Source organism: Gigantopelta aegis, chromosome 1 (assembly GCF_016097555.1).
Source record: "Gigantopelta aegis isolate Gae_Host chromosome 1, Gae_host_genome, whole genome shotgun sequence".
Classification (NCBI taxonomy): Eukaryota; Metazoa; Mollusca; class Gastropoda; order Neomphalida; family Peltospiridae; genus Gigantopelta; species Gigantopelta aegis.
The window spans coordinates 3,331,958-3,343,695 of NC_054699.1; the positions used below are offsets into that span (position 1 = coordinate 3,331,958).

The following is an 11,738-nucleotide window of genomic DNA, read 5'->3' on the forward strand; positions in this document are numbered from 1 at the left end:
TAAAGTGAGACTAATTAATGTTTAATTGTGATTAGTACATTTTTTAAATTACTGATCCAATGGCTAGTGCATTTTTATTTTAAAAATCGATTTATAGAAGCCCTGTGATTGCACCCTTAAAATTATTTGTGAATGTTAGTTGGGCATATAAAGTGAATACAATCTTCTCTTCTCTGAAAATTGATATGTCCTCTTGACTATCACAAAGCGTCTGACCAGGAGAACTCAAACACAAGGACATTGCGCTTGTCAGAACAGAGTTATCGGTGAGCACAACCCAAGCTAAGGAAATCAAAGAAAGTAAGAAAACAATGAAAGCCTGCACAAGCATGCCCTGACAATAAAACTATGTGAACAAGGTTTTATAATAGCATGTTTGCCGAATGTAGTTTACAACAGCCGATTTCACAATGAAACAAACAATATCGGTTTTCCTCCTTTTTAAAAGTGTAATTTCACAAACTGAACAACTATAGTGATTAACGAGAAAACTAGTTGGAACTGATCTATAATGATCAGCTTTCTATCTGTCGGGTACATAACGTCAGTGTTATTGCACTAAATAAAAAAATGCACATTTAAATAATGTATACAGACGACATGTATATAATCATCAACAAAATATGTCAGAGTATATACTCGAGTACATACAATATTGAATACGTAAATAAAGTCGTCCTTACCCGTCGCACACTTGTTTGTTACAAGTCAGCCGTGAAGAGACTAAATCCATATATTCATTGTATATGCTGAGTGTGCGCTACAGCAGATTGTTCTGAATGTGTATATTAAACGCCATATATTACCCGAGATTTGAATCTCATTCGAAATCCAATAGCTAACTTGTACTTGTTGCTGGGTAACAAAGTAAGTTAATATCACAAAGGACTGACACAAAGGTTTAACGATATCGAGTTTGATATATATGTAACAGGTGTAATTATTCAATTGAATAGCTTGCACCATCTTGTTAGATCAACCCAAGTTCGTATATTTATTCATAGTCAACTAAGAATAAAACAACTAAACGCGATAGTCTCAACTCAAGCAATCATTTATTTACAAAATAAAATAATAAATCATTCCTTTATACAACAAAAATAAACATGTGTTTTAACTTTCAGGGCCCTTTTTAAAACTACATTAAAACAAAAATTAAAGAGCGGTTTTTCTATACCATAACTAAAAAAACCCAAAAAAACAATTATTAAATCCGCTAACCCAACTCCGAAGAGATGGGGGAAGCAATGAGTGAAGTTTACTCACCCTCTGCCAACTCGAAACTAAACCCAGGTCAGGTCAGGTCATAGGGCTTTACGTGCACATTCAGAACAAGCTGTTGTAGCGCACGCCTGTCCTGGGCGCAAGAGCCGGCCTCGGCCGGCTCCTTCGTCAAGGACAGGAAAGGTGGGGAGGGGGAGGAGGGACCGCCTGCACTGGCAGGTGCAAGGGAGCACCAGCAGCCCGACCAAGGTCGGTAGCAGGCGGGGGTGGGGGTGATGGTGCTATGGAATATTTAATGGCGCAAAGTATTATGCCAAAGAGAAAAAGTGCGCAAATTTGGTTGAAGAAATTGGGCGCAATTTTGAGGTCCCTATTCTAGTGTTTCACAACGGTCTTTCAAGAGCCCCCCTCCCCACCCCCCCCCCCTGGGATTATAATGAAATACAAGGATGGGGGGGGGGGGGGAGAGTTATACTAGCCTAGCTATCTAATTTGAAGGGTTTTACCCTTGTAGTGTGAATATTGGTTAAAAAAAGCCTAGTGCTCTAGCATGTTTAAAATGGCCCGATCACAGAGCCACGACAAGAAACCGTTTGTTTTCAGTCGTACTAATGTATTCATAATAAATGATACATGGCAAAACTGTAATAAAGTTAAGCCTACTGGAACACCTTGACTTCTAATCAGCGGTTATTGGATGGCAAACGCACAGTTACATCGACGCATGGTCACATGAAATCTGCTGTCGCCACATGGCTACTCTTTCCAAGTAGCAGCAAGGCATCTTTATGTGCATTTCCCACATCACACAAACAGGTTAGCACAACCGACGTCCTTTGATGGACCAGTTATGGATCACTGGTTGGGATGGGCGCAATTTTGAACGGTCTGTCCAAAAAGAAAATTCCAGAGCTAGTATAGGTTTTGACATTAATGAATCGAGAGTAGCTCGTTAATTAGACCTCTATGATGCTGTGGTGTCTCCCTAGGTTGCCCATAGGGCCCTTAAAAGGGCCTGACCGCTTCTGGTCGTGACACGACAACCCAGGTGAGACCCGTGCAATTGTGTAGATTGGGGGTGGGATAGGGTAGGCTGGTATTCTTTTGTCCAGCTTCCCCTGGGTGCAGTGCAATTGTGTACTCGGAGCCGGTATTCTTTTGCCCATCTCCTTATTGGAGTACGTGCTGGGCCATTAAATGGGGGCGGGTGTATTGTTATCATTAGTCAATGCACCCTATGTACTGTTGCGGTTGTGCATGCTATCTGTATGTGAACCCTACTTTGGTGTTAAGGTTGTTCTTATTGTCCTAAGTCCCTATTCTAGTGTTTCACAACGGTCTTTCAAGAGCCCCCCTCCCCCCCCCCCCGGATTATAATGAAATACAAGGATGAGGGGGGGGGGGGGGGTTATACTAGCCTAGCTATCTAATTTGAAGGGTTTTACCCTTGTAGTGTGAATATTGGTTTAAAAAAAGCCTAGTGCTCTAGCATGTTTAAAATGGCCCGATCACAGAGCCACGACAAGAAACCGTTTGTTTTCAGTCGTACTAATGTATTCATAATAAATGATACATGGCAAAACTGTAATAAAGTTAAGCCTACTGGAACACCTTGACTTCTAATCAGCGGTTATTGGATGGCAAACGCACAATTATATCGACGCATGATCACATGAAATCTGCTATCGCCACATGGCTACTCTTTCCAAATAGCAGTAAGGCATCTTTATGTGCATTTCCCACATCACACAAACAGGATAGCACAACCGACGTCCTTTGATGAACCAGTTATGGATCACTGGTTGGGATGGGAAATAATCAAACGGGCCCACTGAGAAGGATCGAACCTTCAGCAAATGGAACCTCAGATAGACGTTCTTGCTATGTCCCGCTCCCTAACTTGCATAAAATCATATCATTTCATTGTATAAATACAGTCGAGTTGCATTTTCCTCGGGTGCTGTTGGGTGAATAATGTTGCAATCTCGTTCACATCTTATATCTTGGTCGTAATGAATAGTTAGGAGCGCCAAATTAGAAAGGCGTCCCTGTCCCATAGACGCACGTATGTATGTATGTATGTATATAGTCGCCGGAGTGTGCTAAAGCTTCGCTCACAGTCGCACAAAGTAACCGGTTATGTGCATGCGATCTTTAGCAGAACGAAGATATTAGGAAACATCGTTTTATTATGTAACATTTAGTGAAATATCTTAAAATGTCGCTGAAATAAAAGTGTTATTAGTCACTCAGTGACGATAACACATTTTAGAGTGAAAATTTAACTATTTCACTCTAAAAATGTGTTATCGTCACTGTAGAAAGTTTTATCTTCACTGTAAGAAAGCCAGAACTATTTTGAAGCTGGCATTTAAAAAAACAAAGGTAAATTGCCAAACTTTTATAATAAATTCGTGTTTTTTGTCAAATATGATTTATATCTCATCTCGTGAAGTTTGCAACCATATCACACTCGTCACGCTATCCTCTATGTATCAACTGCGCGCAAAACTGTCATCATCACGAAATGTGACCGTCACTGAATTAAATTGTGTATATACGCTTCAAAGAAAGAAAGCATAGTTTGAATCTTTAACGATATTTACATGCATTTGTGTCTGACCAAAAAAGAAGAACAAATAACTGCAGTTAATCTATGCTTTCACTCTAATCTGTAAACTAACTAATATGGTTATGTTGTCAGTTCAGACTGTGTTGACTTTCTATTATCTTGTAATAAAATGCACTTTTAATCTAACTATGCCTTTCTCTTTTTGACTCGTAAATAATACATTATTATTTAACCATACTGCTATAACTGATTTAGTGATTGAGGAGTCCGACGGGTAGCAAACCCGGCTACGTTATCCCGGTCATTTGGGGACAAAGACTTTTATATGTAAAATCCGATTATTTTTTTTTCCATTTGAGCGGAACTCTCAATCCTGCGGGAGGGGGGGGGGGGGGGGGGGGGGGGGGGGAGCCACCACAATTCAGGCATTAAACGACTCCGGTTTTGAACTGAGACACATAATGTATATGACAGGTCACAATAACGAAGCTTCTGTTAGAAGTTATAGCAGAGAATACTCAACAAATCAAAAGAGAGACATGAGCGCAGCTCTGTCACATTTGACAAAAACACCAAATCGACAACTTACACGCGCAAAAACACATACGCCTTCATACGCCTTTCAAGTCAGTCTTCACATTCACTTTTCACTAATTCAAATTTTGACAACTGCAATTTTAATATAGTAATTGATAAATCTTCTAAATAATTTGACGCTCTCCCTTATGTTAATTAGTTTACAACAAATCTTCCATTTAAGTATATATATCGTTCAATTCTTAATTAATTATCGTTTGATATTTTGGAAAAAAAGAAATGTTTGCGTTATCAGTTGATGTTCAGTTATTTAAAATTTTATAACTTTTTATCCACATTTGATTCAGAAAATTAAAATTTATAAAACCTTATGTAAATCATTATAAACAATCGGAAATTTGACGAAAAAAACCGAATGTAACTTTCAAAGAGAATTCCCATATATTTGTGTATTGATACAGTTGTAAATCATTGTGGAATAGAGTTCGATTGAGGTTTTTAACTTTTTAATATAGTTTGTACAGTGGCAATATAAATCCATTTGGAATTATAAGAACTTAACGTTATATTCTTGACGTTCATGCGATCATAAACACCAAAACCGTTTTACACACTTATGTATAAACGGCTTCGCGCTAACGCGCTACGTCATTCATATAGTGTGTAAAACGGTTTTATTGTTTATCATCGCATGAACGTCAAAAATACAAATATCAATTCTTAATTATTATTTTAATGTGTGTGCTATCGTGGTATGTTGATACACGGATTATATGAGTTTTATAAGAGAAAAAAACATAGTAACATTATCGGCAATAGAATTTGATGGATTGTTGGCAGCTAAACCAAGGCCGGATTTAAACCTTGGGGGCCTCGGGCACTTCAGGTTCGGGGGCCCCTCAACATAGAAATTAAATTACATGATAAATAAAAAATATTAATTATATAATTATTAAAATTAGCATATATTACAATTATTTGTGAGCTCCGTGGTCTAGTCAATAAGCTGCTGGACAATCAAGCTGACGAAAGTGGTTCAAATCCCGTCAAAGCTGGCTCACACATTCATTCATCTTTCTTATCTATCACCCTCTGCTTATCATTCTCATTATCTTAATATAAAAAACTTTCCAATTTCTCCCACGATTTCAATCTGTTTCGACCCTTTCTGTCAGTTTCCTCCGACTCTGTCTTTTGAACTGTCCACACCATCGCCTACCTGTCTCAACTCCTGTACCCACCTGGCATCCTCGTCCTCTGCTGCTAATAAAGCTGGTCTGACACACGACACTAACTAACGCCCGCCGGTAGTAGGGGTGCATAGTAGGTGGTCACAAGTGCCTCTTAACAATGCCAGACGTAGCTACTGAACACTCCCCGAAGTGGTCAGACTAAGCCCACAGCTAAAAGCTGATGGGGAATGCCAGGTGTGTGGCATAGATAGCCACAAGAGGCAAGCACCTGTCGCGGTTGGAGAGACAAGGCCTGGGATGTGGAGGTGGACAGCGAAAGAAGTTGAAAGATAGGAGTTGCCAGATCGGGAAGAAATGAGATGGAATTCAAAGGAGAGAAAAGAAAGGGGGCAGTGAGATAAAAGATTTCGTGCTTATATCCAATTAAGGTTCGAACCCTGTACCTACCAGTCTGTAGTCCGATGGCTTGACCACTGCGCCACAATAACAGATCCACCTATGTTGGTCTCTCGGCATGGTTGCCTCCCCTTGACTACCCATTAAACTACGGCACGAGAGAAAAATCGGCGGTGTAGTTAAACAAAACCTTTTTTAATTTGTTTTATTCTTTTATACGAACCATGCATAAAGAAAAATAAATAAATAAAAAGCAATAGACCCACAAGACATATTATACAGCCGGGCATATACTAATAATTACACAAAGCTTCACACGGAAACAAGGGGTGGGATCTAGCTTAGGCAGTAGAGCGCTCGCTTGCGCCGGAGGATGGAAATGAAAGAAATGTTTTTATTTAACGACGCACTCAACACATTGTATTTACGGTTATATGGCGTCAGACATATGGTTAAGGACCACACAGATATTGAGAGGAAACCCGCCGTCGCCACTTCATGGGCTACTCTTTTCGATTAGCATAACATGGTAGTGCATAACACAGCCTTTGATATGCCAGTCGTGGTGCGCTGGCTGGAAAGAGAAATAGCCCAATGGGTCCATCGACGGGGATCGATCTCAGACCGACCAGCGCGCTTTACCACTGAGCTACGCCCCAAAAGCCAGCCTGTCCCCCAACAAATACTGGAGCCCGTACACTTATGGATGGAATCACCTTAGTGGATCCATTGATTGGGTTTTTCACCCGTCCAACCCAGTGCCCCACGACTGGTATACCAAAAACCGTGGTATGTGCAGTCCTGTCTGTGGAAAAGTGCATATAAAAGATCCCTTGCCAGAAATTAATTTGAAAATAAATTCCCTACTAAGTGGTTATGGGTTTGAAATCTTTTGAAATTCCACACTGCTTTTTATGTACTGGGGGGGGGGGGGGGGGAGACGTAGTCCAGAGGTAAAGCGCTAGCTTGATGTGCAGTGGGCGTGGCATCGGTCCCTCTCGGTGGGCCCAATAGGCTATTTCTCGTCCCAACCAGTGCACCACAACTGGTATATCAAAGGCCGTGGTATGTGCTATCCTGTCTGTGGGATGGTGCATATAAAAGATCCTTTGCTACTAATGGAAAAAAGGTACCGGGCTTCCTCTCTAAGACTATGACAAAATTACTACATGTTTGACATCCAATGTGCTCTAGTGGTGTCGTTAAACAAAACAGTTGTTTTTCATGTACTTTGACAACGTTTAAACAGCACTTCTCTTTCTATAATCTTTTTAAAAATAATAAAACTGCATCCATTAATTTTCAATATTTTATGGTACGTAATTTTACCCTTTGTAACCTCTGGCAGAAACCTTGCTTGCTGCTAATGGAAAAATGTAGCGGGTTTCTTCTTAGACTACTTGTCAAAAACGACTTAATATTTGATATCCAGTAGCCTATGATTAATAAATCAATGTGCTTTAGTGGTGACACTGGTAACGTTGAACAAAACACACTTCAACGATGTAATGAATAAATTAGGATTCTGCGTTGTTTCTCGGGAACTTGTCTCGTGCCCGACATGGTTAAAAATAGACACACGCTCACATAACGGAAATACCTGACGTGGATCAACGCTGTGTCACATGTAGGAAAATTCCATTGCTAGTTATTAATAGTGACAGGTAATGACTACCACGTTTTGAAAAGGTGTGTACAGTACATCACTTCACAACACTGGATTTCTAGTGATCATTTTATTAACACACAACATATTCAAGCCTGCACATTTTTTTATTTTTTTAATTCACCCAGCGAATAGGCAGATCTAAAGATATTTTATTAAAATCTCACCCGATATATACACAGTAAAATACACGACAAACATTCTTAATAAAGAGTATTAGAAGTTTTTAAAGAGCTTAGATTATTTCGCCAAGTATTGTAAATTGTGGAAATTGAAAGTGAATGTTTGTAAAACAACAATTGTAGAGTTTGGATCTAAGAGGTATAATGTGAATTTGAAAATAAATAATAATAATAATATGGAGATAGTTGAGCAGTACGACTATATAGGTATTGTAATTTTTTTTAAATCAGACATTTCCTCGATGCTAAAACAGCTATAGTGAATCGAGCAAAACCGCAATGTATTTACTTAATGTTAGAAATTGTTTTTTACCTGTGGACTTTCAGTTGTTAGTTTTTGATAAAATACTTCATATTCTTACGTATATGTGGGGTTTTAGTAATACAGACATGATAGAAAATCTATTATTAAACAAATTAAAGAATATTTGACCAACTGTATCAAACTTGTTACATTTTAGTATCTGATTCCTCCTAGTGTCTCTTTTATCGCCTTATCAATCATAATTTTAATTTAGAAAATTATCTTGGTTTCTTACAAAGACAATTATCAATTTCTCACAATAGTTTGGACTAAAAGTTATTTATTTTTAAGCCGTTTGTTTTCTAATTTGCACATAAATACATGTATAGTGGGTTTTTTGTTTTGGTTTTTTTCCCCAAAAACACTTTTACTTTTCTTCTTCAGACAACTCGAACTGAAATTATTTACAGCAACTTTCCTCACCCTCTGGAGATGGTCATCTGAAATAACATTACGAACTAAGTGTAATACGTGGTCTATAATACGTTTACAACAGCAGCAACTTTCCTCACCCTCTGGAGATGGTCATCTGAAATAATATTACGAACTAAATGTAATACGTGTTCTATAATACGTTTACAACAGCAGCAACTTTCCTCACCCTCTGGAGATGGTCATCTGAAATAGCATTACGAACTAAGTGTAATACGTGGTCTATAATACGTTTACAACAGCAGCAACTTTCCTCACCCTCTGGAGATGGTCATCTGAAATAGCATTACGAACTAAGTGTAATACGTGGTCTATAATACGTTTACAACAGCAGCAACTTTCCTCACCCTCTGGAGATGGTCATCTGATATAGCATTACGAACTAAGTGTAATACGTGGTCTATAATACGTTTACAACAGCAGCAACTTTCCTCACCCTCTGGAGATGGTCATCTGAAATAGCATTACGAACTAAGTGTAATACGTGGTCTATAATACGTTTACAACAGCAGCAACTTTCCTCACCCTCTGGAGATGGTCATCTGAAATAACATTACGAACTAAGTGTAATACGTGGTCTATAATACGTTTACAACAGCAGCAACTTTCCTCACCCTCTGGAGATGGTCATCTGAAATAGCATTACGAACTAAGTGTAATACGTGGTCTATAATACGTTTACAACAGCAGCAGATTTCCTCACCCTCTGGAGATGGTAGTCTGAAATAACATTACGAACTAAGTGTAATACGTGGTCTATAATACGTTTACAACAGCAGCAGATGTCCTCACCCTCTGGAGATGGTCATCTGAAATAGCATTATTTATTAACCCTGTGGTCACCCATAACGAGAAAAATAGTTTTCATATTTTCTGTGCATGTCTGTGTGAGTGTGTGTGTGTTTTGTGTGTGTGTGCGTGTGTGTGTGCAGTTGATGGAACTTACCATGTTTTATATCTCTTTCGTAATTTTCCTTCAATTGCTGAAAAATAATTAAAACAATATAACTGTCATCTAATATAGGAAGTTCGAAATACGTATTGCACAAACGTGTTTCCATGGCATCGAAAAAGAAAGGAATGTTAAATGACACATCATCACATTCATAACATACTGTGCTTTGTTAAAACATTATAACTGTGACGTTTGCTCTAGTGTGTTAAAGAAGAAACATGCTTTTGATACAGACGAGATTAAATAACGCACAACACATCCGCGGATCATTGCTACAAACCTGATAAAAATGTACTTACATAACAGCAAACAAATAAGTACACTGTTTTCCAATTTCGTAAAGATTTAATTTGCAATTTATTTTATTCATAATCTAAATTGAATTTTGTTGGATAAATATTACTTAATAACGATAATAATTAATTACATATATAAATACACGATCGCCGTATGTTTCACTTTGTTGACAAAAACCCCAAAATAAACCCCAACAACAAAAACCAAACACCCCCCTCCCCCGAAAACAAAAACAACAACACCCCCCCCCCCCCAAAAAAAAAAAACCCACCAAAAAACAAAAAAAACTAAAATACACCATTTCCATCACAAACGAACCCTCCCCATCCCCACCCATGAACCCCCCCCCCCGAAAAAAAAACCCCGCAACAAAACGAAACAATCACAAAAAACCACACACAACAAAATATATCCCCACAAAAAAAACACACAAAAAAAAAACACACACGGTATACATGCACACAACTAAAACATTTCACGGAATGGTGTAACATATATTATAACTTATAATCAGTCTTAATATAATTAAAATTAGCTCCACTTGCAGAATCATGCCAGTGATTTTAAAAGAATATGAAAACATTCCGTATTATCCCGAGGGTATACGAGGTGTTTCGTATGAATTACGAATGCAATAAAACATGTTTGTAATCAGTCTATGACAACATATCCCTACCTTTAGCATAATACTACGAATACGTTCCCCGTAGTCATGGTAACAACAATACAAAGAACCATTGACGGTTTTGTTGGTTGCAGTGCCGTCACAGCACGTCTCTTCTGGTTTACACGTGACCTTGTGACATGTCTCCGAGTTACTGAAGATAGTAGAGTGCGGTTCCGTGTACAGCTGTGATGTTTTATACACCACGACAGAGAACAGCATCACATTTGTAACCATCAGGAAAATGGCCACAGTCTGACGAATTGGAAACATTCTGCGTGTTGGGTAAAACTGTCAAACGAAGAATTTAGCTCCCGTCTAGAGAATTACTCTGTTAAAATAAGATAAATAAGTAGTAAGTTAATTAAGTAACATACAAAAGTTAATTAATAAAAATAAGTTACTAAAGTAAGTAAATAAGTAATATAAATATAAATATATATACATTACTATCTCGTTGGTTCGAACTCGGAAGGTCAAACACACCGCAACTCTCGAACCAAAAACGAAGTCCGAGGTTTTTGTTCAGTAAACCCTTATATTAACTGCTGATGGGTCGAATACATCCATGGTCGACTATAAACCTTCGCTCGAACTAAATTATCGGCCACGTCTGTATTAATAGTTATATTCCCTCTAACTAGTGATCTATCAAATGGTAAACCACCAAACAGGACCAACAATTGCTGCAGTTGGGTAGATGAATCGGGGAATCACAACAACAGCCATGTGATCCTTTCGTCACGACACGTGTCATGTTGTTTGTTAAGTGGCTATTGGTACGTGCTCGAAACCATAGAGGTATGTGAGCACGTTTAAAACATGCAAAATATGATTTCAATATGTGAGCGATATAGCGCTAAATGGCGTTTTACATTCTCTGCTTCTAAAACACAAGTTGTTGACTTCTGTAAGGATCCGGATACGAAACTTATTCTGTATGGAAAGGAACTGCCATGTTCAACAACCATAAAACATGTTGGCATTAAATTACAAAGGTCTTTAAATAATTGGGACAGAACACTCGAGACTTGCAAAACTATAAAATCCACCGCCATGTCTCTAGTTCAGGCTGGTTGTCACTGCCGTGGAATTAATCCTGTAACTAGCGTCAAACTAGTTCATTCGCTGTGCCTATCAAAAGCCTTGTACGGTAGTGAATTATGGAATAATTTAAATACAAATGAACTATTGGCGTTAGAAAGAGCATATAGATTTGTAATAAAGATTATCCAGGGTCTTCCTAAAAGAACACGAACCGATTTTTGTCTTGGACTTCTTGGCAGTATATCCCTTGAAGGACATATAGATAGAAA

At 38.3% G+C, this 11,738-nt stretch overlaps 1 protein-coding gene across 3 annotated transcripts; it reads right to left on the reverse strand.

The window, feature by feature from the left end:
* Window positions 1–7,625: 7,625 nt before the first annotated feature.
* On the reverse strand, window positions 7,626–11,113 carry LOC121385771. 3 transcript variants are annotated; one of them, XM_041516723.1, is made up of 4 exons: window positions 10,868–11,113; window positions 10,435–10,753; window positions 9,453–9,489; window positions 7,626–9,137 (listed from the first exon to the last, which is right to left on the reverse strand). In XM_041516723.1, the coding sequence occupies exons 2-4, from the start codon at window positions 10,693–10,695 to the stop codon at window positions 9,085–9,087; spliced, it is 351 nt and encodes a 116-aa protein (XP_041372657.1). In that variant the 5' UTR covers window positions 10,696–10,753; window positions 10,868–11,113; the 3' UTR covers window positions 7,626–9,084. The 3 variants fall into 3 exon arrangements, with proteins under 3 accessions (XP_041372657.1, XP_041372523.1, XP_041372592.1); XM_041516589.1 differs by having other exon boundaries at window positions 7,627–8,514; XM_041516658.1 differs by lacking the exon at window positions 10,868–11,113 and having other exon boundaries at window positions 7,627–8,514; window positions 10,435–10,859.
* Window positions 11,114–11,738: the final 625 nt, after the last annotated feature.